Raw genomic sequence first — 25,882 nt, 5'->3', positions numbered from 1 at the left:
GGCGGAGAACGCCTGGGGCGTTCGGGATTGTGTGCAAACCCAAAATCAGCAACGACAGTTTCCTTCCCCCGCAGCTTCATCAGTACGACCCTGTTGTCGTGACCCGAGCTCGGCTACTATCTGGCTTCATTAAGCCGATGATGGATTCCATACGTGGGCTGTTGCAGTGATTGTTTGGGGCAGGGGGGTGCGGGGGGGGGGGGAGTTGTATAAATAATAAATGGCCGTCTCCGCGGATTAGAGCTGGTCAAGCCTCGGTGGGGAGAAGCAGATATGTTGCCGCGTGCTGTGAGCTCCGCGTGTTCGCAAAAGAGAGCTGGAGGATGTAGAGAGACTTTTCACAGCGGTTCCACTGTAATTCAGTTAAAGGTCGTCAACGAGGCACAAACCACTTTCAGGATATTTGTTTTTTTCTCATTCTGGACTCCAGTGGAGCTGCCCCATCACGTGATCAGTTTGGGAGAAAAAAAATCTCTGTCAGTGTCCAGAAAACAGCCTATGTAGCTCTTTGTGACATCAAAATGGGCCCAGTGCCAGAACAGTGGGTTTTTAGTGCACACCTTCTGAAAACAAAAGAGGGACTTTTCTGTTTCTTGTGAGTTCCAGGCAGGCTCAAGACACTTCAGTGCCAGAGAAAAATGATGAATAAAATTCTGAGTAATAGACATTTAAACTGCAGACACTCCCTGCATCAGGCACGCACGCACACACACACACACACACACACACACACACACACACACACATCGCCAGGACATCGTTTAACTGCTGAATGGGTCCATCAGCTGGCCTTTCTGCTAAAAGATCCAACCAAGGTGCTCCAAAGGCACACTGGGAGGTCAGTAGGACTTCAACACATTTCAATCCGGGACCACAGCAAATGGTGAAAAGTTATTTGGTCGTTTATTATCGCTTTTATTCTTTTTTTCTCTCTAAACTTTGATTGTAAATTTCACAAACACACGGCCGCGGCTCACCGCTGGCCCATGTACACAGGCAGGAGATGTCAAACATTACATTTGATAAAGGAGTGGCAGTGTCAATGACCTGCTGGATAGGAAGATTTTTTTTTTCGTTCTACATTTTCGCTTTTCTTCTCAACAGCAAATCATTGGAATAATAAAAATCTCAATAAATAGTATTTATGTATACATATATATATGTCTTTAGATTTCTTTTTTTTTTTTTATCCTCGTATACGTGCACATTTCGACATGCAAGGTAATTACAATGATACACTCTGATTTGAAACCTTGAAATAAAATGCTTGAACTTATCAAAGTTGGCAGGAAGCTCACACTCGGCGAGGGCAGTGGAAGAAGTTCGACCAAGAAACCTTCTTGTCATAGATCTTTGAATCTCATTCCGGGTCCCTTTGCCATTTCTGGATTTTTTTTTCACTCACCATCTCTGCGGTCCTGCATTAGCCATCATCAATAAATAAAGTATTTCCGTACAAGATGCTCTAATAATCATTTTCTGCATATAAATACTGAGCTATTATCCTTTTTTTTTTTAATACACAATAGATTTTTTTCAAGTGACGATATAAAGTTTTAATTATGATAAAGTGATTCTTTTTTTTTCAGTAGTAATCCTGCTCAGCTGAAACGTCCCTTCCATCCTTCTAGAATTCAACTTTCAGTGTAATCGGATCAGTAAGGAGCTGAAGGGAGTGAAACGAGGGGTGGATGGGGGCGGGGGAGGGGCTCTACGCGCTCATCTCCACACAATCACAAGTATATGGACCAATAAATCACATTGAAGAAGAGGAAGGAGAAAGGGAAGAGGGCCCTGGCGTACAGGTCGACTCTCTTAGCGGCAGAGGGGATGACGGGTTTGGGCGGTGGCGGCCTCTTGTTGTTCTTGGACTGGGACTTGCCAGCGATGGTTTCAATCGGCTTCCCGTAGCAGTCAAAGTTCGACAGCTCAAAGTCCCGTGGGAGCGAGCCCACGATGCTGAAGTCGTGGGTCCGCAGGTCCGACTTGGAGGTGCACACCTTCTTACAGCGGGTCTCCGCCACCTGGTGGCAAGGGCGGGGATAAAAGAAACAAGAATTCCAATTCTTTAAATTGTGGATTTTTTTTTTTTACAAGAAATATGACACAAATAATCCAAGGTAAGCCAGTGGCAGCTGCATCAATGTGGTTGGAATTTGATTATTTACCAAAAAACCCTTTCAACATTTTTAGCCCAGTGTTTGCTGCTCAGCTTTAGCTTCCAACAAATAAAATGAGAATGCTTTGTTATAGCTTCTAGTTGATTGAACGGAGATATATTAGCCAAATGGGAATCAACATCTGGCTTGAGGCTTTGTCACCAACTTGGTGCAAGTATTGGCACTCAGTGATGTCACAAAGGGTCATTTTTCAAATTTGACCACACACTTACTAAAAATTGGAGTGAGCTGAAGGGACAGAGACACTGAACAGTGTCAGAAAACATTGGTCATGTAGATTTTATATCCATCCATCCATCCATCCCTCCATCCATTCATCCATCCATCCATCCATCCTACCATTAGAATTTATGTCTCCCTGTTTATAAATCTGTCTGCTCCCTCCATTAAATGTTCCTCCATTAAAAAGCCCTTATCCAGTGTGACCTGATACGACTCACAGCTTCTCACATCTGGCTTTTCCAAACGGCAATGCTGCGGTGCGTTTTTGATGGACTGATGACTGCACATGTCGCATGGAATCCGCATGAGAGTCTCTTTGTCCTTTTGCAAGCAGTCTGCCTTTAAATCACGCTGTCAAACAGGCAGAAGTGGTTTTGAAAGGTTTTCATTAAAGAAAAAGAAATAACCCCCCCCCCCCCATGGAACCATCCAGTGAAACACAGCAGCCAAAGGCAACCCGACCTGCCCTGGCTACTTTCAAACATAATAAAGCCTTGCGTGCATTGAACAGTAGCACCGATGTTTCAGACAACCGCCACATCCACAGCAGCAACAAGGCTGTTTAAAGTGGTTGGACTCCATCTCAAATAGTCCACATTTTTTAAAAGGCCGACAAAGAAGCAGTTTGGATCCTGCAGTTTTGGAGGCGATACAATAGAGCTTCTGTTATTAGAGGAGAACAATGGAAAAGCTCCCCGGAGCTAAAATTAAACTTCACTCCATTGCCGCTGCCTGTGATGGTCATTTATTCATCAGGGGTCTCGCCATCCTATATCTTTACGTTCCATCACATCAGACAACCGGGGGCTGGCGCCAACTAGTAAAAGCGTTATCAGTTTCCCCTCAGGCCTGCGTGGTGGGCAGGATCTAATCAGAGCAGAGATGCTTACTCACTGAAGTCATTAAGCTCATTAAAGCTTCATTATTTTGATTCGGATTTGACAAGAAACCCCCGTTAAACCTCAGCGGAATCGCATAATCCTCTCAAACCGAATGTGGTCGCAGAGAATACGGATGTGGAAAGTAAATTAATTCCAATTAGAGCCAAACGTCTGTGTGTGCGCACAGTCGGCCCCGGCGCAGCCAAGTTTTTAATTACTAGACTTGATTGTCCTGCGTGATGATTAGATTCCCGTTGGACGTGGGGCATTGTCACAACAAGCTCGGGAGACACTTCTGTTTGTTTGCGTACTCGTCCTTGGTCTGAGCTTTAAGTGTTTCCTTGCCCCTCCCACCTCCACGCTCATGCCGTGATGCACACCTGCTCTGCTGCCTATAACGATGCACACCTGCTCTGCCTCATCAGTCTAGCTCACCTGGCTGTCATCAGCTCAGTGACAGTTCACTCTGCTCCTTTCCACTCCCTCCTCTCTGGCGCCCTCTTTCTGTCTGCACAGTTGGATCCCTCTCTGAACTCCGTGAACTCATTCCACCCACACAAGTCTCCACCTTTGTATTGTAAATGTAAAATTGTTCCCTGTAAAAGTCCTGAATCTGCTCCTTAGGTTTCTCTGCCACACAGGACATATATCCATTTGCGTTACCATTATTGCAGCCACACAAATGACACACACCAACGCATGCAAACACACTGATTCATGTGCATAATAAAGCAAAAAGAACGCTTTGTCGGTTGGTTCTACTATGCGGCCAAAATAGAAAACTCATTTTGCTCCGCATCCTTGTTGGCATGGTAAGATATGTGCACAGTGCATTTGCCTTATTAAATAAAAATGACGTTGTGGATTTTCTGTGTTTTCCCAAAGAAGGCTTACAACTGTGTATATATATATTTATGAAAGATGAGATTTTTCACTGCTCTGGACCTGTGGCCACTGTTTTACTGAGGCCAACCTCCACTGATGTCTTTGCCACTGCTTATACCTGAGTCCCACTACGCTATCTTTATCGGTCGGTAACAAATGTTAGATTGGACGATCACAGTGCTGGGAATTCTCACCTTCTTGTCTTGGTCGGGAGAGTGACTGTAGGACTAATGTGGTTTCAAAGTCGAGAAGGCAGAGCAGCGGTCGTATTTGAAGTACACAGTTTAGTGTATGCCACAACTACAGTGAACTTTTGTCTGCAACATAACTGTCTGGCCACAGTCAGGCTGAAATTGTGTAGTGTGACACTGGCATTAGTCATCACAAAACCTTCCAAGAGTGCCGCTAGGGTGCAGGAAGCAATCAAATATTTACAGAGAAAACAAGTCCCTCTTATTATTTGTAATATTTTGCCTGGTTTTGATTTTCTTTTTCTTTTTAGACTGAGCAAGAAAATTTACTAAAGTAAGTGTTATGGGATTTTGGGACCTATCACCCACAGCTAGAATGCCAAGAAAGAACCCTGCATAACTTTTAGTCTCAGCGGGTGCCAGTTCTAATGCAGCAGGTGTCTTACCTCTGGTTTTGACATGTGTGAAGCGGTAAGCGTGGCGAAAGGACACACAAGAAATATCAAGTCATCAAACCGTAGGCACTGACATGCAGGGTGCTGACGTGCAGCGGCGTCCCTCCGGTGCCGTTGACCGTGTTGTTGCGGGCCACCGGGCTCTTCCCCGCCGCCTTCTCCTTGGCCGCCATCCTGGCCTTCTCGGCCTCGATGCGCTTGGGACTGTTGAGCATCACCTGGACCACGGCGTACTCCACCAGCGAGGCGAAGCCGAACAGCAGGCAAGCAATGAGCCAGATGTCGATGGCCTTGACGTAGGAGACCTTGGGCAGCTCGGAGGCCAGCGAGGTGCACTCGGAGGAGAGGGAGAGCACCGACAGGATTCCTGCGAGCGGGAGACGGGACGGGCAACGTCGGTCAAGCGGAAAAGATGGAAATTGCGCTTCTACGCGAGGGAGCCGCCGAGCTCAGCCGTTGCCGAGGGAGGGAAAACAACCCCTGAAAACAACGCATTTCTTCAGAATTGCAAATTAGCCAGCAATTATCAAGCGCTTGTCTTGTCCTGAAGAGGTTCCCTGGGAACAGGAAACGTCTTTTGCCTCCTGGATGAAGAAATTCAGCGAGAGTTCACACAGCCTCTGATGATCTTTTTTACTATATTGTTATTATGTCTGATAGCTGTCAGGGTTACATATTAGAGCAAACCCCCCCCTACCTCCATCCGCACTCCCTGCACGGCAGCAGCACTTTTAGGCCTCTGCAGGGAGAATTACATCAACTCTTCCGGGGGGTATTACCCACCGCAATGAAGTGCATCACTTCCACCTTTTGTTATCGTTGTGATTTGTTGCAGAGATAATAAATACATCGTGATGGCCGACGGGCTCGCCTCCAGCTCTCATTACGGCTGCTCATCAAGGGGGGTTTCATGCAGGGTTCACGCATTTCTCTCTAATCAAAACGTCAGTTTCCTCTGCGGAATTAACCCCCATGAAGAACTTAGTAAAGGAGGTAAGCTTGTAAGGTGGAGGGACTAGAATTGCCTGCTTTTGTCTGGTAGCGTGATGTCCGACATGAACTTGGCCTTTGAGTCTTGCAGAAACAACATAAAAAGAAAACGTGCAACACATCTTTGCGTTTCTCGCCTTCCTCTTTCGGACATCGTTTCACATCCGACGTGTGAAAATAACGCTCGGGGTGTTGACACGCAGCGAAATGGACACACAAATGACACGCGACGGAGCGCATTAAGCGAGAGTTCTGGCCCACCTGGGTGCCGACTGACCTGCGGTGATCCCATTTAGAGAGGAGTCAGGGGGGGCTTCCGGCGGCAGCAGGTGGAGGAGGAGGTGGAGTGATGATGGGATGAAAGTGGTGACAAACAACTGGAGGTAGGATGGAGGGAAGGAGGCAACAGTCGCCTGTCGTCTCTGTGCAAACCTACACACAAAGGCGGGCCGTGTGACAGTGGATGAAGGTGAGCAACAGCACAGCTAATAATCATAATGTCACTAATTATTTAGAGACATTGAAAAAAAAAAAGATTTTCAATGGCTATGTCAGGAGTATTTAGTCCTTAAAGACTCAATTTTTGGACATCCTTGTTGACACATGGCAAATTTATTGAGTTTTGTCCAATTAGAGGAGCATTTCTTAAGAGGGGCCGAACAACTTGTGAGAGGAAATACGTGATGAACAATTAAAGCAACTCAGTGCTCTTGTTCTATCAAACTGCCACCGCTCCTGAGCAGGTGGGACAATTTAAGCCGCTTGTTTGCTTCCACTCTGTGACTTAATTAAAGGGAAGCGTGGAATCAATTATTCACTGCCAGGACGGCAGCGTGAGTGCACCCCCTCCCACCGCCACCCGCGTCTCTCAGTCGAATACATTGCCATTGAATACAGCCAAACCTTATTGAGGGCGGAGATGTTTAGTGCTCCTCTGATTTGTTCACGTAAGCCTTTTTTTCCGTTCGGCTAATGAGGAATCAGGTGCGGCTCATTGGTCGGCTGATTGTTCCCAGGATTTTGGAGTGCCTAAAAATCCTCCCAAACCTCAGCGATCAAGCCGAGGATTTATCAGAAAGCGGGAAGCCTGCTAAGACAAATCAAGCCCAAGCCAAAAATGAAAGTGGCCAAAATGAACAAAAAGAAATTTCATATTCAGACAGTGATAGTCAGGAGATGATTGATACTTTTCACCTAATCCAGAAATTTACACAGCTAAAATGAAAAGCAACCTACCTACGTGGTTGTGCTTTGCATGTAGACCAAAACAAACCAGCGCAGGGGCCACATGCTGTCCTTTTACCTCACGCTACCCCCCTTCTCAGCCAACACAAACCACTTTGTAAATGCAGACTATTGCCAGCAAGCTGCTATCCCTCTTGATAATTGATCTGCTCTGCGTTGTTTACCTACTAATCACAGCCATTATCGTTAGCATTGAGCGGCGTCCTCTGCCACTGTTTTCTCATTTATTGACGACACGTCAAAAGTGGGAGGGGTTATCAAGGCTGGGGGGAAGAGGGGATGAGCCTGCATTAATATGATCCATGGAGCATGAGAACAAAACACACAGGGGGCGCTGTGATGTCACATTTTGACTCTAGATGTCATGAGGCACGTTGCAAAATGAGTTTTTAGTAACGTCTGGTGAGTCCGATTTTTTGCATTTGGCTGCTTTAAAACTGTTTGCCTCTTTTTTTGCGCTTGTATGTCCTCTGTTAGCTCGCTAGCACCGGGCCACGAGGTCCCATCTGTCAATTAAAGCTATACGTGAAGATTTATCACAGGTCGAACAACATCGGACACGGTCGCAATGCTCAAAAGAGAAAAGTCCTTCACGGTGTCAAAGTGATTGATGGCATCGAGATGAAGATGATTGGGGCCGTAATGTCAATCATCCCTAAAATAGAGATAAGGTTTGCGTTTGATCCACAGGATATTTACGCCTAACAAACTAATACCACCCCTCTGCTCAGTCACAGAGCTCGTTTGCAGCGAATCGTCGGGAGGTCGGCAGGCGGCATTGATGAAATGATCCTCACCCAGAGGGACCCTGGCGGCGCTGGCGTCGGGGTTGATCCAGAAGGACAGCCAGGAGAGGACGACGATGAGCAGCGTCGGGGCGTAAACACCCATCATGTAGAAGCCGACCTGTCGCCTCAGGGTGAAGATGACCTCCACACATGTGTAGTAGCCTGCACCAGGAACGAGACGACAGTCAGTCAGTCACGTGCGACAAAGTCTGCAGAGCAGGAAGAACTTTTCATTATTGACAATTTGGATTGGATCGACTTTCTGAAGATGCCTGGTGAGATGCGTTTGTTGACTGAAAACACTGAAGGCTTGTTGTTAGATTCAGCAAAAGAGGGATGATTCTCCTAATTTTCCTCATTCTCAATATGCCCGACACAGATTACTTTAATCAACAACAACACAACATTTACTTCTTTCGCTTTTTAGAAATTGTATGAAATTTGTTGTTTGTGATGACACAAAGTGCTATGACACCAGTGATGCCACCCCCAGCCAGGCGCTGACTCCACCCTCTTGTACTGCCTTGCCTCATGTGACTTTCCAAAAATGCGTGAGGTATTAGCGTTAGCAGGGAGCAGAACCCTCCCCCAAAGGAAAACAAACAAAAATAAACCTCAGCGCTGTAAACAGAGGGCTAAGTATGCTGATTTAGAGATTCTTGGACAATTACTCGTGCATGGTTGCTCCACTGTAAAATAAAGAGCTGAAGACGGGGACAACCTTTAAGATCGCGGGAGTCTCACTCTTATCCAATGAATGATTCCATCACTGTCTCCATCCATCCCAGCATCAATTTGAGCAATCTGCCTCCCACGGACACTCCCAGGCTCCCTGGGGGCTGCGCCTGTGGGCGCCGTGGGACAATAGATTGGATGGACCCGTGTAATGTTTAACTAGGCTGGGGATCTCTGAGCGAGCTTTATACGCCACATAATGGCCGACTGTGGCGCAGCGCAGGCTCCAAGCACTCGTGCGCACACAGGCGATCTTTGTGTGGGACCAGGTTGCCATGGCGACCCGTCAAAAGGCTGACTCACGGCCCAGCGGCGCGCCTCCCGTGTGCGCGGGAGCACCGAGGTCGCAGCGTCTCGGCTGGCTGATGAAGATTTTCCATTTTACCGGGAAATATCGTTCTTAGTCTGAATGCGAGCATGGCAACGAACCAGGGGGAGTTTTTATTTATTTTATAGGGTTTCTTCCATTTTACCGAACAGAGTACGCTGCCCTTGCACAATCCTGGGAAAGGGTCAGGGTGACATGTTGAGTTTCTCACAGCAGCTCCCACCAGGTGTGGTTTTCTATTTAGAGTCAGAATTTTGGTGTTTCAGTTCCTGAGGTGTTTTGCGATGAAACTGAAACAACAGGCCACAGATGCCAGACTGCTCACTCACGATGGGAATGGTTGGCTTTCCTAGACCTGACATGCACTCTGCTATGATGCAGTGCTGTACAAGTCAGGTTTGACTGGACACAGTTAAAGTCACCGATCCATTCAAATCAGAGGTAGTAAAGACTGCGCTTTTGAGCCTGATGGCTCTGTGAAAGAAAGCATGACATGAAAACTGCCACACTTCAAGAAACAGAGCCATCAGATTGTATCTCAGTGGCAGCTGTTTCTGCGGCAGTGTCTTATAAAAGCTGTGAAAAGAAGCTTTTATCCTTCCTCCTCAGCTGTGGCAGAGAATGCAGGCACACCTGCACCATTTAGAACCTCGACCGGTGCAGCGTCAGTTACACCTGTAGGCGCCCTCACATGTAATTATCAGTCAATGACCAAGTTGCTGTTTGAGCCTGATTAGAAAATTATACAAAGTCTTAAATATTTATTGATTGATCACAGCTGATACAGACAGCAAGTCCTCTCAAGCGCAAATAATGTACCCCACTAATATTGTTAGCTGTTGAAATTTCATTTCCTTGAAACAATAAAAGCAAAGCTGATTGAAATATGATCATCCTTCGGTCCGTCCCTTCAATATTTCCTTCGGCCAGACAAGAATTAAATTCTGAACGTGCTTCGCCGCAGCGCCAATCTGCTTAGATTGCATCTTTCATTTGACTGCATCACCTAAAGGGCCCCGTTTAGCTCCGTTTATTTATTAAAACAGGCACAAGGCCTGTGTGGCCCCGGAGCCTGAACGATCCAATTAGCTGCTTCCTAAGTGGTACATTTTAGATCTGGATCACAACAAAACGATGAATCATTCAGTCAGGGCATGAGTTAGCTCTTCGCGGGTAAGTCCCGGGCTCCAAATCAGGAATTCCGTTAGAAAACTCAGAATGTGTTCTGATATTCGGGAGAATAATTGATAAAAGGATGAGAGCAGACCTGAAGATGAAAGACCCTGTGAAACATTTAGGACTTTAAGGTGATAATAATTCTCAATGGGGCTCAAACATTTCCCTTTGACGCAATGACAAGAAAAAGAAGTTGCGTTCATGAGTTGAAAACTAGATTCAAACCGCAGGCCTGACAACTGACTGCCAAATCCCGACTCTTTGAGAAGAGACCCACCTGTGCCTGCGTAGAATTTGGTGCAGTTCCCGTAGTCGATGTCCTCCTGTCTGATGTCAAACTGCGGCAGAGCGATGGCGTCCATTTGCACCGGATCTCCCGTCTGCCACATGAACTGCAGGTCGTCCGTGGTGTAGCCGACTGGAGACGAGGAGGACGGAGGTGCACAGCAGTGAGAAACCATTTTATAGCTGCATTAGTGCGTCCGTCAGGGATTTGCAGCGGTACCACCAACAGCAACAGAAACTTATTTGAAATCAGATACATGCTGCTTGCGCAGTAGATGCACTGACAACACTCTGGCTTAATTAGCCCAAAAATATTATGATTTATTCCACTGACCCGAGTTCTCCAAACTTCCAAATACGAGCAAAGAGCTCAATTATTGCCGACGCACGCAGGCATCGGCAAAATCAGATCGTATTGCTTTTTCTTTAATGTGGTGTTGATCATTTTGCAATAAAAAAAAAAAAAAATCCAATAACAAAGAGAGAGAGAACAGTTTTGGAGTGAAGTTACACGAAAGTTTCTCCTGTTAGTCTGTGCAAGGACTACGCTGTCATATTAATCTTTCTAGAATTTGTTATTGGAGTGGGCTGCCTTTTCCCGTAATGAACCACAATAAAATAGATAAAGATAAACGCAGGCGAATTGAGGAAAAATACACTTCAACTTGTGACTTGTAGCGCGTCTCGCCCCTTGAGAGGAAGTGTTTTATTTACACTTCAAGTAAATATTAGCGTTGCAAAACAGCAAACGGCTTCGCCATCTGCTTGAGAGAAAGTCAGGGAAGCTGCTGGAGAAAAGGACTTCCAGTGACTCCGATTTTCTAACATTTTTAAACAGAAATCCCAACGCACGTATTACTTGTAACACTCACAGCTCTCCAGTTGCATCTTACACCTCTGCGTGTCCATGGGGAAGAGCGTCAGGTCCAGCGGGCAAGACAGCGTGACGGACAACCTGCAAGCGAACACACACAGTGTTACATCGAGAATCACACTAAGATGTTGTTCGATTGTGCGACAAGGTTTTGATTTACTGAGGCGCAGAAACGGCTCCTCTGAGCCTCCTCAAAATGATGTCACATTTTTTTTTTTGTAACCTTCGAAAAACATTCCCTAACAACAACAACTCTGGGACATTCAATTAGACTTTTGACTAAATACAATAATAAAACATTCAAAACGTTGATGAGGAACTTGGCAGGAGGCTCAAGTGTTACTGTTGGACGCTCTCCAGAAGTGCTCACCATTTCCAAAATCCACTGAGGCAAAGACGACGATTGCAAAGAAAATCATTACCTCATGCTGATGAGGACGTCCCCGTTCCGGAAAATGAAGAGGAGGATGTTCTCTTGGGTCACGTCATGGAAGTTGGCGCTCTTCTCGTTGGCAAAGAACAGGTCGGGCTTCCACAGACACTTGAACATCTTGGGGTCGACGGTGAGGGAGTCGGACTTGAAGTCCTGCGGCAGCTTCAGCCGCGGGTCGTTCCAGCGCTGCCTCAGGAAGATGTTGACTCTGTAATCCTGGAAGGGACACGTCCGCGGGTGAGCTCGTGATATCTGAGTAAAGTGCGACCAGAGTGGCAGAAGCAAGGTCCAGCCCAAATGTTTTGTAGTTTTAAGTATTAGAAATTTTTAATCAGCAGCAATAACTGTGAAGGATTATGCCAAATTATTCGTTGAGAGGACTTCCAATGGTGCACTCTAAGCCAATTAGCAGGTCACACCTTCTTTTTCATTCACCTCCTGTCTCATTTTTCCTTTAGTGAGGGGCAAATGATGCATGAATTACCATTAAATAATGATCTTGCTGAGGCATCAGCACAGCAGTAGTCAAAGATACGCTTTCAACTCAGATGTCCTCCATCGATATGCACAGTCACAATGTCGATAAGCGCCCCCTGTTGCACAAGTTTCTCTCCGAGAAAAACAAAACCAAACCAAAAAAACGAAGCAAACCCGCACGTGTCTAAAGTTGGTTTTCCAGTTGCAATTGCACGCGGATGTCAACGGGCCACTCAGGAGTGATGAGTGACTCTCCTCAGCTGCGGCGATAACGGCCAAATGTTATCAATACAACAACATCTGATACAGCCAGTGCTCATTATGGGGCTTATTAGTGAACATTCCTTCATGGTCGCTGGTGGGAAAGTCCCTCTTTTGTTTTGTGTTAAAGCTGTTTGGGACCAGGTGATGGGCAAGAAGCGTTAAAATGCCAAGCGTGATGACGGATGACACGTCAAATAAAGCGTTTGAAGGATCCCGTGTGGTGCTGAGGTGAGAATCAACTTTCACTTTCTGTCTCATCTTTGTTGTCTTCCTTTCGACTTGCGTTGTGTATCTGTTCGATCCAGTGAAGATGATTCGACGACCACCTGCGATGTAGCTGTGCTCAAACTAGCTCACTATTGCCGAATCCACGCTAGTCTCAGCGCCGGCAGCGAGGCTCGCAGGTGCTTCCGGTGTTGAGGCTTTTGAAAGCCGTCCACAGCCGTTCCCTCCTGGTTTTCGGTGAGATTAAAATTAAAGTCAAGTTGTTTTGGAATGCTGAGACTGAGTGAAATTGCAGTGTGTTGCAGTTTGGCAAGATGGATGTTGACAGAAGAACTCCAGCTGTCATGCAGGGGTTGGCTTCAGGCTCCTCATGGGAGGACTTGGTTCACAAAGTTGATTGACGTGTGCCCAGATGTTTTCCCATTCAAAAAAAACACTTTTAAATTTGAAAAACCAGAAAAATAACAACGGCAGACGATGCTAACACACCTAAAACTTTTTTTCAATAAAAGAAAAAAAAAAAATGAAAACTAGAACCTGTCGCACTGGTAATTCCAACTTTACAAATCATGATGTTTAAGCTCTGGTAGCGCTGATGTGGGTTTCACCCTTTGCTTAACTCCACTGTTGCAGCGTCTATGCCTTAAGGGGCTTTATCTCCCGCACAACCTCCTGACCCTTCCTTCTATTTTTAACACAATGCTGTCACCCCATCTGAGCCTCAATTTCAGGCTTTGAGGGCCGGTCGGACTATCAGAAAAGTGCAACTATTCATTGCTTGTAAGCTCAACACCTAAGCCAGCTTTGATACCATTGTATGTTAAGCACCTATTTGCTTCCATTATTGCGCTTCCTTTGTATCAAAATGATCCGAGGGCAGAGGTCCAAAGGAACTGCATTTCAAACGGCCTAGCGTCTCTTTTATTTTTCTCTCCACAGCACAGGTAGCGATGGGATGGTGATCTGACCAATAGGAAGCCTCAAGGTGCTGCTGGTTGGCTAACTGTCAATACCAAATGCCATTGGTCTAAATTTGGACTGGGACAGACATTTGCCTGCTCATTCTGAACATATGCTATCAGCTCCCCCCAGATGGACACGCCTGCTTTTAACTGAACACGTTTCTTCAAGTCTCACTTTGGAATGCAGGAGTGGTCATATCTGTAAAACAACCTAATCTTGTTTTTTCCAAGCTGCGGCGCCAACGGCAACGGCCGGCCTCCTCCAGAGAACAAGGTGAGGAGACACATCTTCCTCCTCCAGCTGGCCATCGCTCACAAAATAAATAAATAAACAAAGCAAAGGCGACACATTCGCGCCATGACATCAAATTAGTCACCTTCCCTCCCTGATGTGCGCCGGCGCGTCGCAGCCGCGGAAGGTGTAAATGATGAGAGAGGCTTTCTGGAGATAAAAACATCCCGCCGAGAGATTAAGCGAGGCCGGGACGCGGCCGGCTGTCTCTTCCGTCGCCTCCTGGATTCAGACGGAAACCTCCTCGCTTTCGCGGGGCCTTCGGGGGGAAGAAGAGCGAAGACAGGAGCTGCCATCCAGGAGTTTCTTATCCCTCTCTGTCGTACTCTGGGATTTCTTTTTTTTAAAGAAAACCAACCAGATATTTCTCAATTCTGTTCTGCCCTGCGGCCATAGTAAAGTCTGTCTCTCATTCTCACTCTTTCTCAGTCATTTTTCCCTCTTGTTCTCTGTTTTTCTTCCCTACACTATTCAAGCAAACCAGGAGACTCTGCCCTGTAATTGGCCACGCTGTCCAACTCTCCACAGGGACATTTTTAAAGGTGAACCATCTTTACTGATCCTCAGCCAAAAAAAAAAAAAAACAAAGACATATTTTTTTCCCCTCAGGCAGGCAAAGATTTTCACGCAGCTCTGGTTCCATGATATAGGATCCGGCGCTTTGTTATGAAAGTAACACTGCATCACCTCCTGAGATTAAGTAGGAAAACAGTTATCGACGTGGACACGGACACTGTCCAGACGCTGCGCTGTGATAGGCCGGTGTGACAGCGCCAGGATATTCACGTCGTAAAATGACATGACAGAGGGATGACAGATTTTTTTTATATATATATATAATTTTCCTTTGGGTGATCACTATCAAAATTGGCTGAATGACTGGTGCTCAATGACGTTGGGTCTCCACCGCTTAACACCTCGTTTTATCACCTCTTTAGATTAATCCGGGATTAACTCACAAAACTCAGCAGCCCTGAAAATCACACAATGGATCTCTTAGCTTCATGTTTGTCATCTCCTCCCTCCTAAAACAACACTGTCAGGAAACCTCGAGGATTGGTCCATTATTCTGACTTTAATACCCCTCCGCCCAGACACCCGAATGGCGCCCGTCTCATCAGCAATTAAGCCCTCGAAGAAATGAGGCGTGAAAAATGCAAAGTCTCCGTCGCGATTTGCCGCTAAATGGCCTTAAACCGTCCAGAAAGCAGGGAATAAACGCTGATGCGGCGCCCTGAAAAAAAAAACCTCTGGCTCCGCCTCACTGCTCCTGATTGACGCAGCTATCGATTTCTGCTGTCTTCTTAGGAAGGGTGGAGCTAAAGCGGGGGATTGAAGTGAACGCTCACCATGGTCGTCTCTTGGATGGAGCCAAAACTGTTGATGAAAATGTTCACTCTGTCCTCCACAGGAATTCCTGCATTCGGGGAGAGAGAGAGAAAGAGAGAGAGAATGTGAGGCTGTGTTATTGAATCTATTCAGTTTTACAGCCGCTTGGCAACAGAACTGAGGCCCCATTGTGATTTTTACAGGCCGATACACTGAGTGTCATGCAAGATGAAACTATTTCAGCCTTAAATTCTGCTGACTGATACTCTGCTGAGTATCAGATTGTGCTTTTGATCGGAATGATCGCAAATGGATTTCATCACGGTTGCTTGCACTTGCTGCGAGGCCAACGCTGCATGCACACACACACACACACAGACATACACACACACACACACACACACACACACACACACAGAACCTGAAGCGATGCACAACTTACACTTTTGTTATTTTCTTTTGGAGGCAGGCACAGAAGCTCGTATTCCGTGGAGCAATCGCGCACACACAGACACACAAATAACAATAATAACAACATGCAAAATCTGTGGGCAGCTCATTATCTTTCAAGCATTAGTGCAATTAAACCACTTCACATGCACACAAAAAAAACAGAAAACAACTCCAGGTTGCAGGCTTGAAAATTCCCTCTATAGTCCATAAAAGCAGATCTGCGTTTTATAGGCCTTGGCCAATTCATGCGCAAGGCCCGCTTTAGTATGTAATTTGGGAGTTTATGACATGGATGTTAATGGACGGGGAGCTTTCAGCCCACCCTGAAATCAGGAGCAGATGTTTGGCCGTTGACTAGTTGCAGGCTTTGCACATCAAACACTCGGCGAATCCCAGAAACAGTTCCCACTGCCAGCAAAGTCATGATGGAAACCGAGGATCTACCTGAAGACCACAGAGACGTCCATCCGTCACGCTGAGGGGTCGATATTTGCGTCTGTGCTTTTTTTTATTTTTTATTTTCATATAGTCATTGCTAAACGCCAAAACAGAGACATGTGATGGCAGAGCAACCAGTTTAGTTCTGGTCTACTCTCTGTTCTGGCATCACCAGGATGTTTTTTTGTTTCCCCATATGGACATCAAGGTGTAACGGAGCATGTTTTTGACATATGTCACTGTGAATCGAAAGCAGGAAATTAATTTCATCAATTCATGTGTCAGCCCAGCTGCTTGGCAGCGGCTCGCTCCTGAAAAGCGGGTTTTCCCGGCACGGCTCTCCCGCCTCGTGTTTGTGGAATGCGCTCATTCCTTCGGCTAGCATGACAGCGCCGCGGCGAAACTGTAAATTAAAGACGGACAGAGACCGATGGGGAGGAGTCGGCGCTAACCTTTGAAGTTGGGTCTTATTCGGGGATCGTAGGTGATCAGTAACCTGTTCAAGATGTTGCTGGTGGAATTGGCAGGGACGCGGGCCAGATCCTCAGACGACAGCTGCCTGCAAACAGGAAGGACAGAGTTGGCACAGCTGTACAAGGAGGTCAAATTCCTGGCAGATGAGTAGGGCCACTTCTGTCCCGGGCACCTCGACTGTTTACGCTTACACTGCCTGTTTGAACGGGCAGGGCTCGGTTGATGTTCTAATTAGTTTAAGGAACTTGACAATTACTCAAAGCCTTCATAATCACAATCTTGCAAATCAACTTGCGTTGCATCAAATTTCTCACCAGACTGCAGTGGGATGAGCCTTGAGCAAGCAGCTAGTGTTGTAGTGCTGGAGATCGGTCTTGGTCTCAAAAGCGGTCTGGAGACCACTTTTTAAGGGTCTCGTCTTGGACTTTGAGGCATTTTTACTCGGTCTCGGGTCTCGGTCTCGGACTGGATGGACTTTTTGATCAACACCAGTCAACCTTCAGCCAACACTACAATGACACGATTATAACGGAAAATAATCCAGCTGCTGCCGTTTTATGCTCTGTTGATGACACCCAGAGTGACACAGCCGCTTATTCCTAGTTGATTTATTTTTTAATTTTATGAAACAATGTTGTTTTTTTTGGAAAAGGGTTCTCAAAGGGGTTTTAAATACTTTCTAATTATTTGCCAGATAATCTTTGTGTGTGTTTCAAGATGTTTAGCTGCATCAGAAGTACATAAACAAATGGAAAACGTAGTTTATTGTTAACGACAAAAGAAGAAAACTCCTCTTGCACTCTTGTAATGCTTTAGAGACTCAAGCTTGGTTCTTCGTGCAACACAGCTTGTCTCAAATGCATTCAGTGTCCATAAACTTTTTTTTATCCCAGTACTGTATTTCCTACAATTAAATTAAGGTTGTATCTTTTTATCATCTGCATCATCAAATGGTATTAAATTACGCAAGAGGCTTAACGTAAAAGCAAAGCAAGGTTTGTAATCACATTGTGTGTCCAACTGTTGCGTCCCCACTCAAATGACAGACGTGAAAAAACCTCAGGAATTCTGCTACCAATGAACCTCTGGGATGAAGTGGGCCAATCAAATAAACACTGCAATCACCCGACCAATGAGAACCCTTTGGTGCCGCAGATTCCTGGGTCCATTCAGGAGCACAACCTCGAAGCCAGCAGGGACTTTTGGCCATGAGAAACTGCCACGGGACTAAACTTAGAGGCTGGTTGCTGCAGTAGAAATGCACCTAATTCCTCAAAAGGTCCCTGGTAAAGTTCCTGTGGTGGGAAAGCACTTTTCAATTGCATAAAATAAATAAATAAAAGGTTAAACTGAATGAATGACCAGTATTTTTTTTTTTCCCTTCCATACAAGCTGACTTTAAAGAGGGTTCAACATATGTATATATATATATATATAAATATATATATATATATATATATATACAGTATATACATATGTGTGTGTCAGACAAAAATCACCACTCTAACTTCTTAAGAAGTTTGGCCAAACGCCAGTCATTTCCTGAGGTTGACATGATAAAAGAGAGCGAGAGAGAGAGAAACAATGGACAAAGGGAGCGAAAGGGGAGTATGGAATCTGGCACGAGAGCAAGGAGAAAGAGGGAGAAAGCCTCCTTGTGGGTGGCAATGAATTTTCCTGCCAGGGAATTTTTGCCCCCCCCTCCCTCTCGAAGCACTTTACATATCATTATGTAAACCTTATCAAGCGGCGGGGATGAGTTAAAGTGCTCGGCAGGAATGCCGCGCCGTGTGTGTACATTCTGCGGTTGCTCTGATCAAAGTGAAACGCATAATTCCCCCATCCGCTAAACCCCTCTCCCCACCACACACACACCCCCTCCGGGCTTCTTTTAACGGGACCCGTCTGACAACCTCGAGCGGTGAGCAGCTAAAGTGGAACCACTTGGGTTCTCTTGAGCCGCAAAGGCATCAGACGCACTAAAAACACGGAATATGCCGCACAGCTTACACTCGCCAACACAGAGGCTACATCAGACCCCCCCACAGCCCCACCCCTCCTCACCTCCGGCTGGCTTTGTCTCCCGGCTGCTTTCTACCATTTAAGGAAGTGGATGGTTTGAACTTTCCACTCCGTGACAGACAATAATCAGCGTCTCTGGTCTTGTCTTGGAAGCCCAGAAGTCAGAAGTCAGAAAAGTCCTTCCTTCACTGTGCGTGTGTGTGTGTGTGTGCGCACGCATGGGCTAAAACACTCAAGGTAAATCAACCCTTTGTGATGTCACTAAGGGCGATGCTATTTCCCACCAGTATGTGACAACACGCAAAGCTTCTTTTGTTTCTTTCTTTTTTGCAGGAAGATCTGAAACATAATTTCCAGGAAATTGGTGACGTTGTCTGATCATTGAAAATCGTAACACGCAGCAGCATCAAAAGTATGTGGAAAATGTATGCAACATTTACGTGGCAGGCTGTAAACACCAGGGATGTCCACTATAAGATCAAATTAAACAAACATAAAAACCACACAAATGTAATGCAGATTTAAGGTTTACGACTATCTCATAAAAATAAAAAAACATTTTATACTTTTTTTTGAACAAATGATTTAATATTTGTTTTTGACAGACTGAAAATAAATCAGATTATATGGATGTAGTATTTCGCTCGTTGATATTAGAAAATGGGCTGAGGGATCTAATGTTGACATGTTAGGTAAATGCATTTCTTACGTAACCTGCATGCGCCCTGACACAGACGTCACGAAAGCACCGAGTGGTGAGTGGCAACAAAACGGGGAAAGGGATTAGTGAGTTTTAGGACTGCAGTTGGAAAATATTTTTTAAGGGTTTTATTTTTCTATGCCTGCTATATTCTACTTGGTTTGCCCAAAGGGAGACGCTCGGGTCAACCTGTTATATGCTTTATGTTGGCTGAAACATACCGAAATCCCATTGTTTGCAATTGTGTATTGAACCTAACAGGCAGTACAGTTAAAATATCGAGTATTGTTTTAAATACAGGGCTAATTATGCTTTGTCCTGGAGCCTATACAGCTTTTTTTCATATAATTAATCATGCACAGCTGAACTTAACAGGTAGAAAACAATGTCTTTAAATTAAAAGCAATCCTATCATAGCTGCAATCAAAAGTCGATGACTTCTGCTCTGGACATACCACATTTAGAACAAATGTGGTATGTTTGGGACAGTTTTTTTTTTTAATTTCCACAAAAGAAATGAAGATTAGACGAAGTGCTTCAACCTGGACTTCCTCTCTTTCTTTTTAGTCATTGGATTAACCACTGAACTAGTCAACAGTAACTGCGTGTTGTAAGTCAAGATGGGGTCGCAGACTTTCAGCTCAATAAAATCAGCCGAGTTGCACTTGTAAATTTTAAGCTTGAGGTTTAAGTCTTATGCGTTCACTGGCTGGATGTTGCTTTTGGCAAACGGCCACCATGAAATTTCATCCTGTCAAAATTACTGCTCTTAAAGTGCAGCTGTCAGCTGTCAAGTCTAGGTGTCGCTGTGTTTGATCTTCCATACTTACGAGGGACAGTAAACCTGCTTCCCTTTTTTCTTCCCCTTTTTGGTTCCTTTCTCCTTGGCCGATGCTCCCTCGAAGCACAGCGAGAGCAACAGGAGGAGGACGGCGACTTTCTTCATGCCCATTCTGCAGCGATAGTCGGGGCCTGCAGGGGACGAAAACGAGACAAACTGCTGAAACTACGAGCGGGAGGCCGTGTGTTCAAATACAACAACCCTAAAACTGAACCGTTGTCTCGTCACACCTGAAAAATTGCAACATTTTGTTTGCGCGTATGAGAACAAAAAGCTACAAAAGTCATTTGTGTTTTCCACCCTGACCGCCTCTCGGCTTGATAGCGCCTTGCTAACATCGCTAACATCCCACTCGTGACAGCTCCGTTACTGTAAGGTGAAATGAGTCAATCTAAACGGTCTAATCAAGTTGCGCGAGTTGAAGCAGAAAGCCAGTCAGTGGCGCAACATACTTGAATAATGATGGTCCTTCAGTTAAATGCAATCTACTAGACATGGATGGGAAAATCACTAATGGCAGCATTGTGCATGCAGATGATGTTTCCAATGCACTTTGTTGCTGTGGGGTTTAAAAAGTTGTTTTTTTAAAAAATGAAGTCACCAGCTGATGAGAGGAGCGAAAGGATTAGAATAAACAAAGTCCAATTTGATGCATGAGCAGTTGAATAACGGTGATGTCATGTTATTTAAGGTTTGTGTGTAATTAAATCTATTCTTTGGCTTTTTGGTGTATTTTTTCACGCAGTGGGACTTTTCCTTGGAAAAATATATGTCAGGTAATAAAATGATTTTGAAAGCTCCCTGAGCGGTCAAAAACCTGAGAAGGATCGTTTTAAAATACTGTTCCAACGTCTAGGTATTCTGAAGATGATTAAGTGTTCAACAGCGTTTCCACATCTGGACCGTTTTGATCCATTGCGAAACAGACAGATTTGTTCCGAATCCATTAGCGTATTTCCCCCTGAGTCCATTCGTGTTCGCAGTGCATCATGGCAGAGCCGGCCAAACTAAACGCCATCACAGGGCTTCCCTCACGACTTGCATTGTGGGCCGGCGTCATGACAACGACGGCAACAACAGTAGCAGCAGCAGCAGCAGCAACCAAGTGAGCCTCGGGTTCACCTGGTGCGGCCAGGAGGCCAAACGCTCCATTGACATCCGGGGGAAATTGGACGTTTCAAAGCAAGACGGCGAAGTTTATAAGATCATCTGGACGCTCTGCTGAACAGCGTCATACACCATGGTGCCCAGCTTTTTTTTGTTGTCCCTTTTTAGCGAACAGAACATCTGAAGGCTAAAAGGTACAGCTGCAGGTGGAATGAATGAATGCAAATAAAAGAACCAAGGTCGGATGGCCTGAATGAGAAAAAAATAAATAAAAAAATGAATTGATGCAGGACTGAAAGCAAGTTAAATTGAAACCTTCCCAATGATTTATTCGTCAAAAGATTCCAATTCAGTCCAAACAGGGAGGTCTAGTTCACAACGTATCCCCCTTTCAGATGGTTTGGCTCATATTCAAAAATGCAGAACCTCAGATTGGCTATATATTATTATAAAAAGAAATGTTGAGTTAATGGTCAGACATGGTGGTAGGAAAATAATCATTAGTTCTGAAGCAAACATGTCCAAGCATCGACTGAATACTGTCACTCGGCACCGATCAGCAGACAGCAATACGTGCGGTCAAACAATCTCCCATTCCTTGAGAGGCCCTCTGCAGTAAGAAACCGGTACTGCTGACGATGACCTCGAACCTCTGCTCCTCATATTGAACTTATACCCCACAGGAAATGACAAATAAATACTACGATATTCCCCACGTGGTTGGTTGGACATGGTTGACAGCAGCGATGAGCCACTCCGAGCTTCGACGACGACCCTCCACAGAGCAGAAGGTTCGGCCCTGGACTCGAACTCGCTCTGAGGGCTGAACGGTGATCTCTCGCCGGCTGGCGTGAGCGCGTCCAGGGGCGCGCAAAAAACCCCCGCTGCATGTTCAAGTGCTCGTGTTGTTCGTTTGCATGCCTTAATAGGGGCCATTCATCAGGCGGTGGCCCCGGTACCTGTGTGATTCATCCCCCATTGTGGGGACCTGCGCTCTTTCATTGCATGGGGACATTGAGACTAACGACGGAGGCAAAAGTCCCCTCGCACTCTCACACACACACACACACACACACACACCAGCTCCCTCACCCTGCCAGCCAAGACTGTATATTAACTGAAGCACTTTATTGTCTAGACAGACACACTCTTTCTCACTGCCTTGGCCCAGTAACTCCCACCCCGCCTCTCACCCGCACATTGATCATCGTCTCCTCCACTGGAAATAACTCCCACCGTTTCACTCCTTTTTATCATTTTTTTGTTTTTTTCTCGTGCGTCGGTGCGGCCCCGTTGTCTGGCCCAAAGCTAAGTCAACATTGTTTTTGTCAGTCTGGAGGGGGGAAAAGAAGGAGTAGAGGTAGTAGTAGTAGAAGAAGAAGAAAAAAGCCGGTGTTTGTTTGGTGTTCCCATCCTTGGCGTTCCCATCCTGGACGAGCACATGTCCGACATACGTCGGTGCCGACCCGCACATGTCAGGCGGGGAGCGGGACGGGGGAATGTTTGACTTGGCACCGGAGTGCATTTCTGGGAGAGAGATCTGCCGTGTGAGCGGCGATTCCTCACATGTGTTCCATCTTCTAGCACGTCCTCGCATGGAATCTGCCGTCTGCGAGCGTCCGCCCCTGTCACGGGGGATGAAAGAGCGCAAGGACGGGTCCAGAACTAGTGTGCAGGCCGCAGAGGGGCTTTTAAAAAGTTGTAATGCAAGAGTGAGAAAGTCTCCTTGCTTTGCCACATGTTGCCTGGGATAAATGTTTCTGAAATATTTCTGCAGGGTTTTTTTTTCTTTTCTTTTTTGAACTAGATAGAGACGCTGCACCCTGCACGAGTGGTGAATTATCAATTTGTTTGTCTTATCTGAAAAGTATGTAATGAAATCTCATGCAGGATGAGACTATAAACTCAAAATTTTCACTTGACAGGTCGTCTGAAATTGTCTTGATGAATATTTTTTCTGTTATTCAATCCTGTCCCAACAGAAATAAGATATGTTAAAAAAAAATGCTCTAGACTTTGGTACTTTTTGATGTCATAAAGGGCGCTGTCAGCTCCTCCAGGTCAGTGACAACACTCCTTAGCCAGGCTCCTCTCTGAGAAATGAGCTTGTTTTTCAGTCCATTCTGGAATCTCTAACAAACAAACAGTTTTAGCTAAAACTGTTTGTTTTTTTTGTTTGTTTTTTTACCAGGAGGCCGTAAACACAAGGCTAAATGTGCTGTTTTCTAGAGATCTCTCATGAATGATGAAGAACCACCTCCTTGGAATTGTAAATGAATCCTGAAGACCTGGAAATGACTGTGGGACTGTGAGACCTTTAAAACAAGTTCCAGTTGGATGAAGTGAAGTTGACAAAATGAGTCTCTGTGATTTAAGAAACACCAGAGGGGAAATGCTTTGAAGGCAATTTTAAAAACAAATCTTTAAACAATGGCACATTAAAACACTTTACACACCTATTTGTTGTTGTTTCAAAGTACAGTAGAATTAAGTGAACCTCTTGTTGTCCGCCCAAAAACGCTACAACCAAAAACTGGACCTTCGTCAAAGCTGTTTTCCCGCTCTGCCTGCTAATGAGCGCCGGTGGCGAGGCCGAGCCCGGACGCCTCGCTCAATCACATCGATCTTGTAGCTCATTAGGCAGCGCCTCATCCCGACTACGCCGTACTTTAGATATTAAACAAATTCGCAGAGAGCGCCAGGGGAAAGTGTCCACACCAGCCAGAGAGCGAGTCCATAAACTGACCTTGGCACTTGCCGAGTCAACGCGGTGCCACGGCCGGAGAACGTTGCCCTTGCTCGTGTGTTTTACTGCCTGTGGTATTGGGGGGAAAAAAGAGAAAAGAAAAAATCGCTGGGCCTTGGTCACACGGCGGCTGGCGGTGACTCAAGCGGGAGTCACATGGTCTCCCAGCCCCCTCCCACCTCCCCACGGGTCCAAGGTCAGTGAGCAATCCTGCCCTGCCTTCATCACCCCCTCACTGTATGCATTTTTTATCATCTCGTCTATAAATATCCCACTTAGCGGGTTATAATCCCTGTTATAGCGGTGCAATGTTTCAGTAAACAACTCCTGACTGTACTTTTTATATTATGTGAAAGGAAACAAAACTCAGATTGTCCATTGTTCAGTATCTGTTCTGTATTAAGCAAATGCATTTAAAAAAGAAGAAGAAAAAAAAACACTTAGCGATGTAGCTGGATTCTCTTTTTACATTCATCTGATTTGAGGATAAAAGGCCTTAAATCGCTGGTAAACAAGACACGCAGGACAAACACCAACAACAACAACAAAAAAAGGAAAGACCGGGCACACAACCTGTAGCTGCACATCTGCCAGTATATTTGGGAGGGGGGTTGCGAGACTGTGCAACAAGAAGGAGTGGGGGTGAGAGGAGGAAGCAAATGTGAGACTGAGCAACAACATGCAGAGGGGGGGGGTTGGGAATCAGGGACTGGAGAGACGACAACACAGCATCAGCAACAGCAACAGCATCAGCAGCAGCGACCACCATGACGAGTAAAGAGGGGAGGGGGATGCAGGAAGAGGATGCCAGCACATATTATGCGTGATTCTCCTCGCACACAGGAGCGCATTCAAATTATATGTACACATCAGTAAAAAACACTCACTCACACACGCACACAATGCTACCGTCTCCACTCACCGTTTGGCGCCTGTCAGTTCCCACCGAAGAAAAGCTGCGTTAGCCGACGGTGCAAGCGGTCGTCAACGGAGCCTCCCGGAGCCGTCGCCGTCTCCCTGTTCCATTCTATCCTCCGCTCTCGAAGCAGACGCGTTCAACGAGTTCGTGAGTGGCGGGGGGAGGAAAATAAAAAAGTTACATCTCGGCAAATTGCCAGAGGAGTTTCTCGAATCCCCGCTGCCGTCCTTCTTCTTGTGTTTTCTTTTCTTTTGTTTTTTTTTTTTTATTCTGCGCGCGGCGGCGGCTGCTGCTGCTGCTAACTGCCCTTTTCGCCTCGGCTCGGGATGCCCAAGATGGAGGCTCGCGTGTACCTGACATGCAACATGCGCAGTAGCGGCTGCACGCAGTCGGAGGAGCGCAGCATCAGCGTCAGCACCAAGGACAGCCGCTCCCCGCTCCCCGCCCCCGCGCCTGCCAGCCTCGAGCTGCCAGCCGCCGCCGCCGCCGCCGCGACGTGACGTGACGGCGGATCCACGCTTCACGTGATGGGAGCTCAGCTTTCCCGCTATTTATCGCGGCCGCGCGGCACTTATCGGCGGATGAACACCGACAGGGAAGGACGAGTGATCCGGACCATAAAGGCAGAAAATGTGTGGATGGCATTTGGACTAAATGCTTGATTCATTATGTGTGTGTGTGTGTGTGTGTGTGTGTGTGTGTGTGTGTGTGTGTGTGTGTGTGTGTGTGTGTGTGTGTGTGAGGGGGCAGTTCACTTGCATTTATAGGCGTCTAATTTACATTTGAACACTAAATATTGACCTTTAAGTCATCAAGCTGCCATTCCGGCCACATTTCAGCACGTTTAATTTGTATAAATGAATCAATATATATATATATATATATATATATATATATATATATATATATATATATATATATATATATATATACTGTGTATGCGTGAGTTCTGTCCAGGTTCTCTG

At 45.9% G+C, this 25,882-nt stretch overlaps 1 protein-coding gene across 1 annotated transcript; it reads right to left on the bottom strand.

Moving 5' to 3' along the window:
• Positions 1–879: 879 nt before the first annotated feature.
• Positions 880–25,327, bottom strand: glrbb (glycine receptor, beta b). The gene is made up of 10 exons (XM_076048189.1): positions 24,921–25,327; positions 20,135–20,276; positions 16,561–16,667; positions 15,238–15,305; positions 11,658–11,884; positions 11,234–11,316; positions 10,354–10,494; positions 7,847–7,999; positions 4,889–5,181; positions 880–2,024 (listed from the first exon to the last, which is right to left on the bottom strand). The coding sequence occupies exons 2-10, from the start codon at positions 20,254–20,256 to the stop codon at positions 1,734–1,736; spliced, it is 1,485 nt and encodes a 494-aa protein (XP_075904304.1). The 5' UTR covers positions 20,257–20,276; positions 24,921–25,327; the 3' UTR covers positions 880–1,733.
• Positions 25,328–25,882: the final 555 nt, after the last annotated feature.

Source organism: Nelusetta ayraudi, unplaced genomic scaffold (genome assembly GCF_046127955.1).
Source record: "Nelusetta ayraudi isolate G7.1 ecotype Tasmania unplaced genomic scaffold, CSIRO-AGI_Nayr_v1 ptg000097l, whole genome shotgun sequence".
NCBI classification, from domain to species: domain Eukaryota; kingdom Metazoa; phylum Chordata; class Actinopteri; order Tetraodontiformes; family Monacanthidae; genus Nelusetta; species Nelusetta ayraudi.
This window is presented reverse-complemented; position numbering and strand designations above follow the sequence as displayed.

Excerpts from the sequence above, each read along its gene's own strand:
- glrbb (XM_076048189.1), bottom strand. The coding sequence starts at position 20,256 with ATGGGCATGAAGAAAGTCGCCGTCCTCCTCCTGTTGCTCTCGCTGTGC. Across the intron at positions 10,495-11,233 it reads TAAGATGCAACTGGAGAGCT|TCGGCTACACCACGGACGAC; the intron begins GTGAGTGTTACA and ends CCTCGTCTCCAG. Across the intron at positions 5,182-7,846 it reads CGCCGCCAGGGTCCCTCTGG|GAATCCTGTCGGTGCTCTCC; the intron begins GTGAGGATCATT and ends TCCCGCTCGCAG.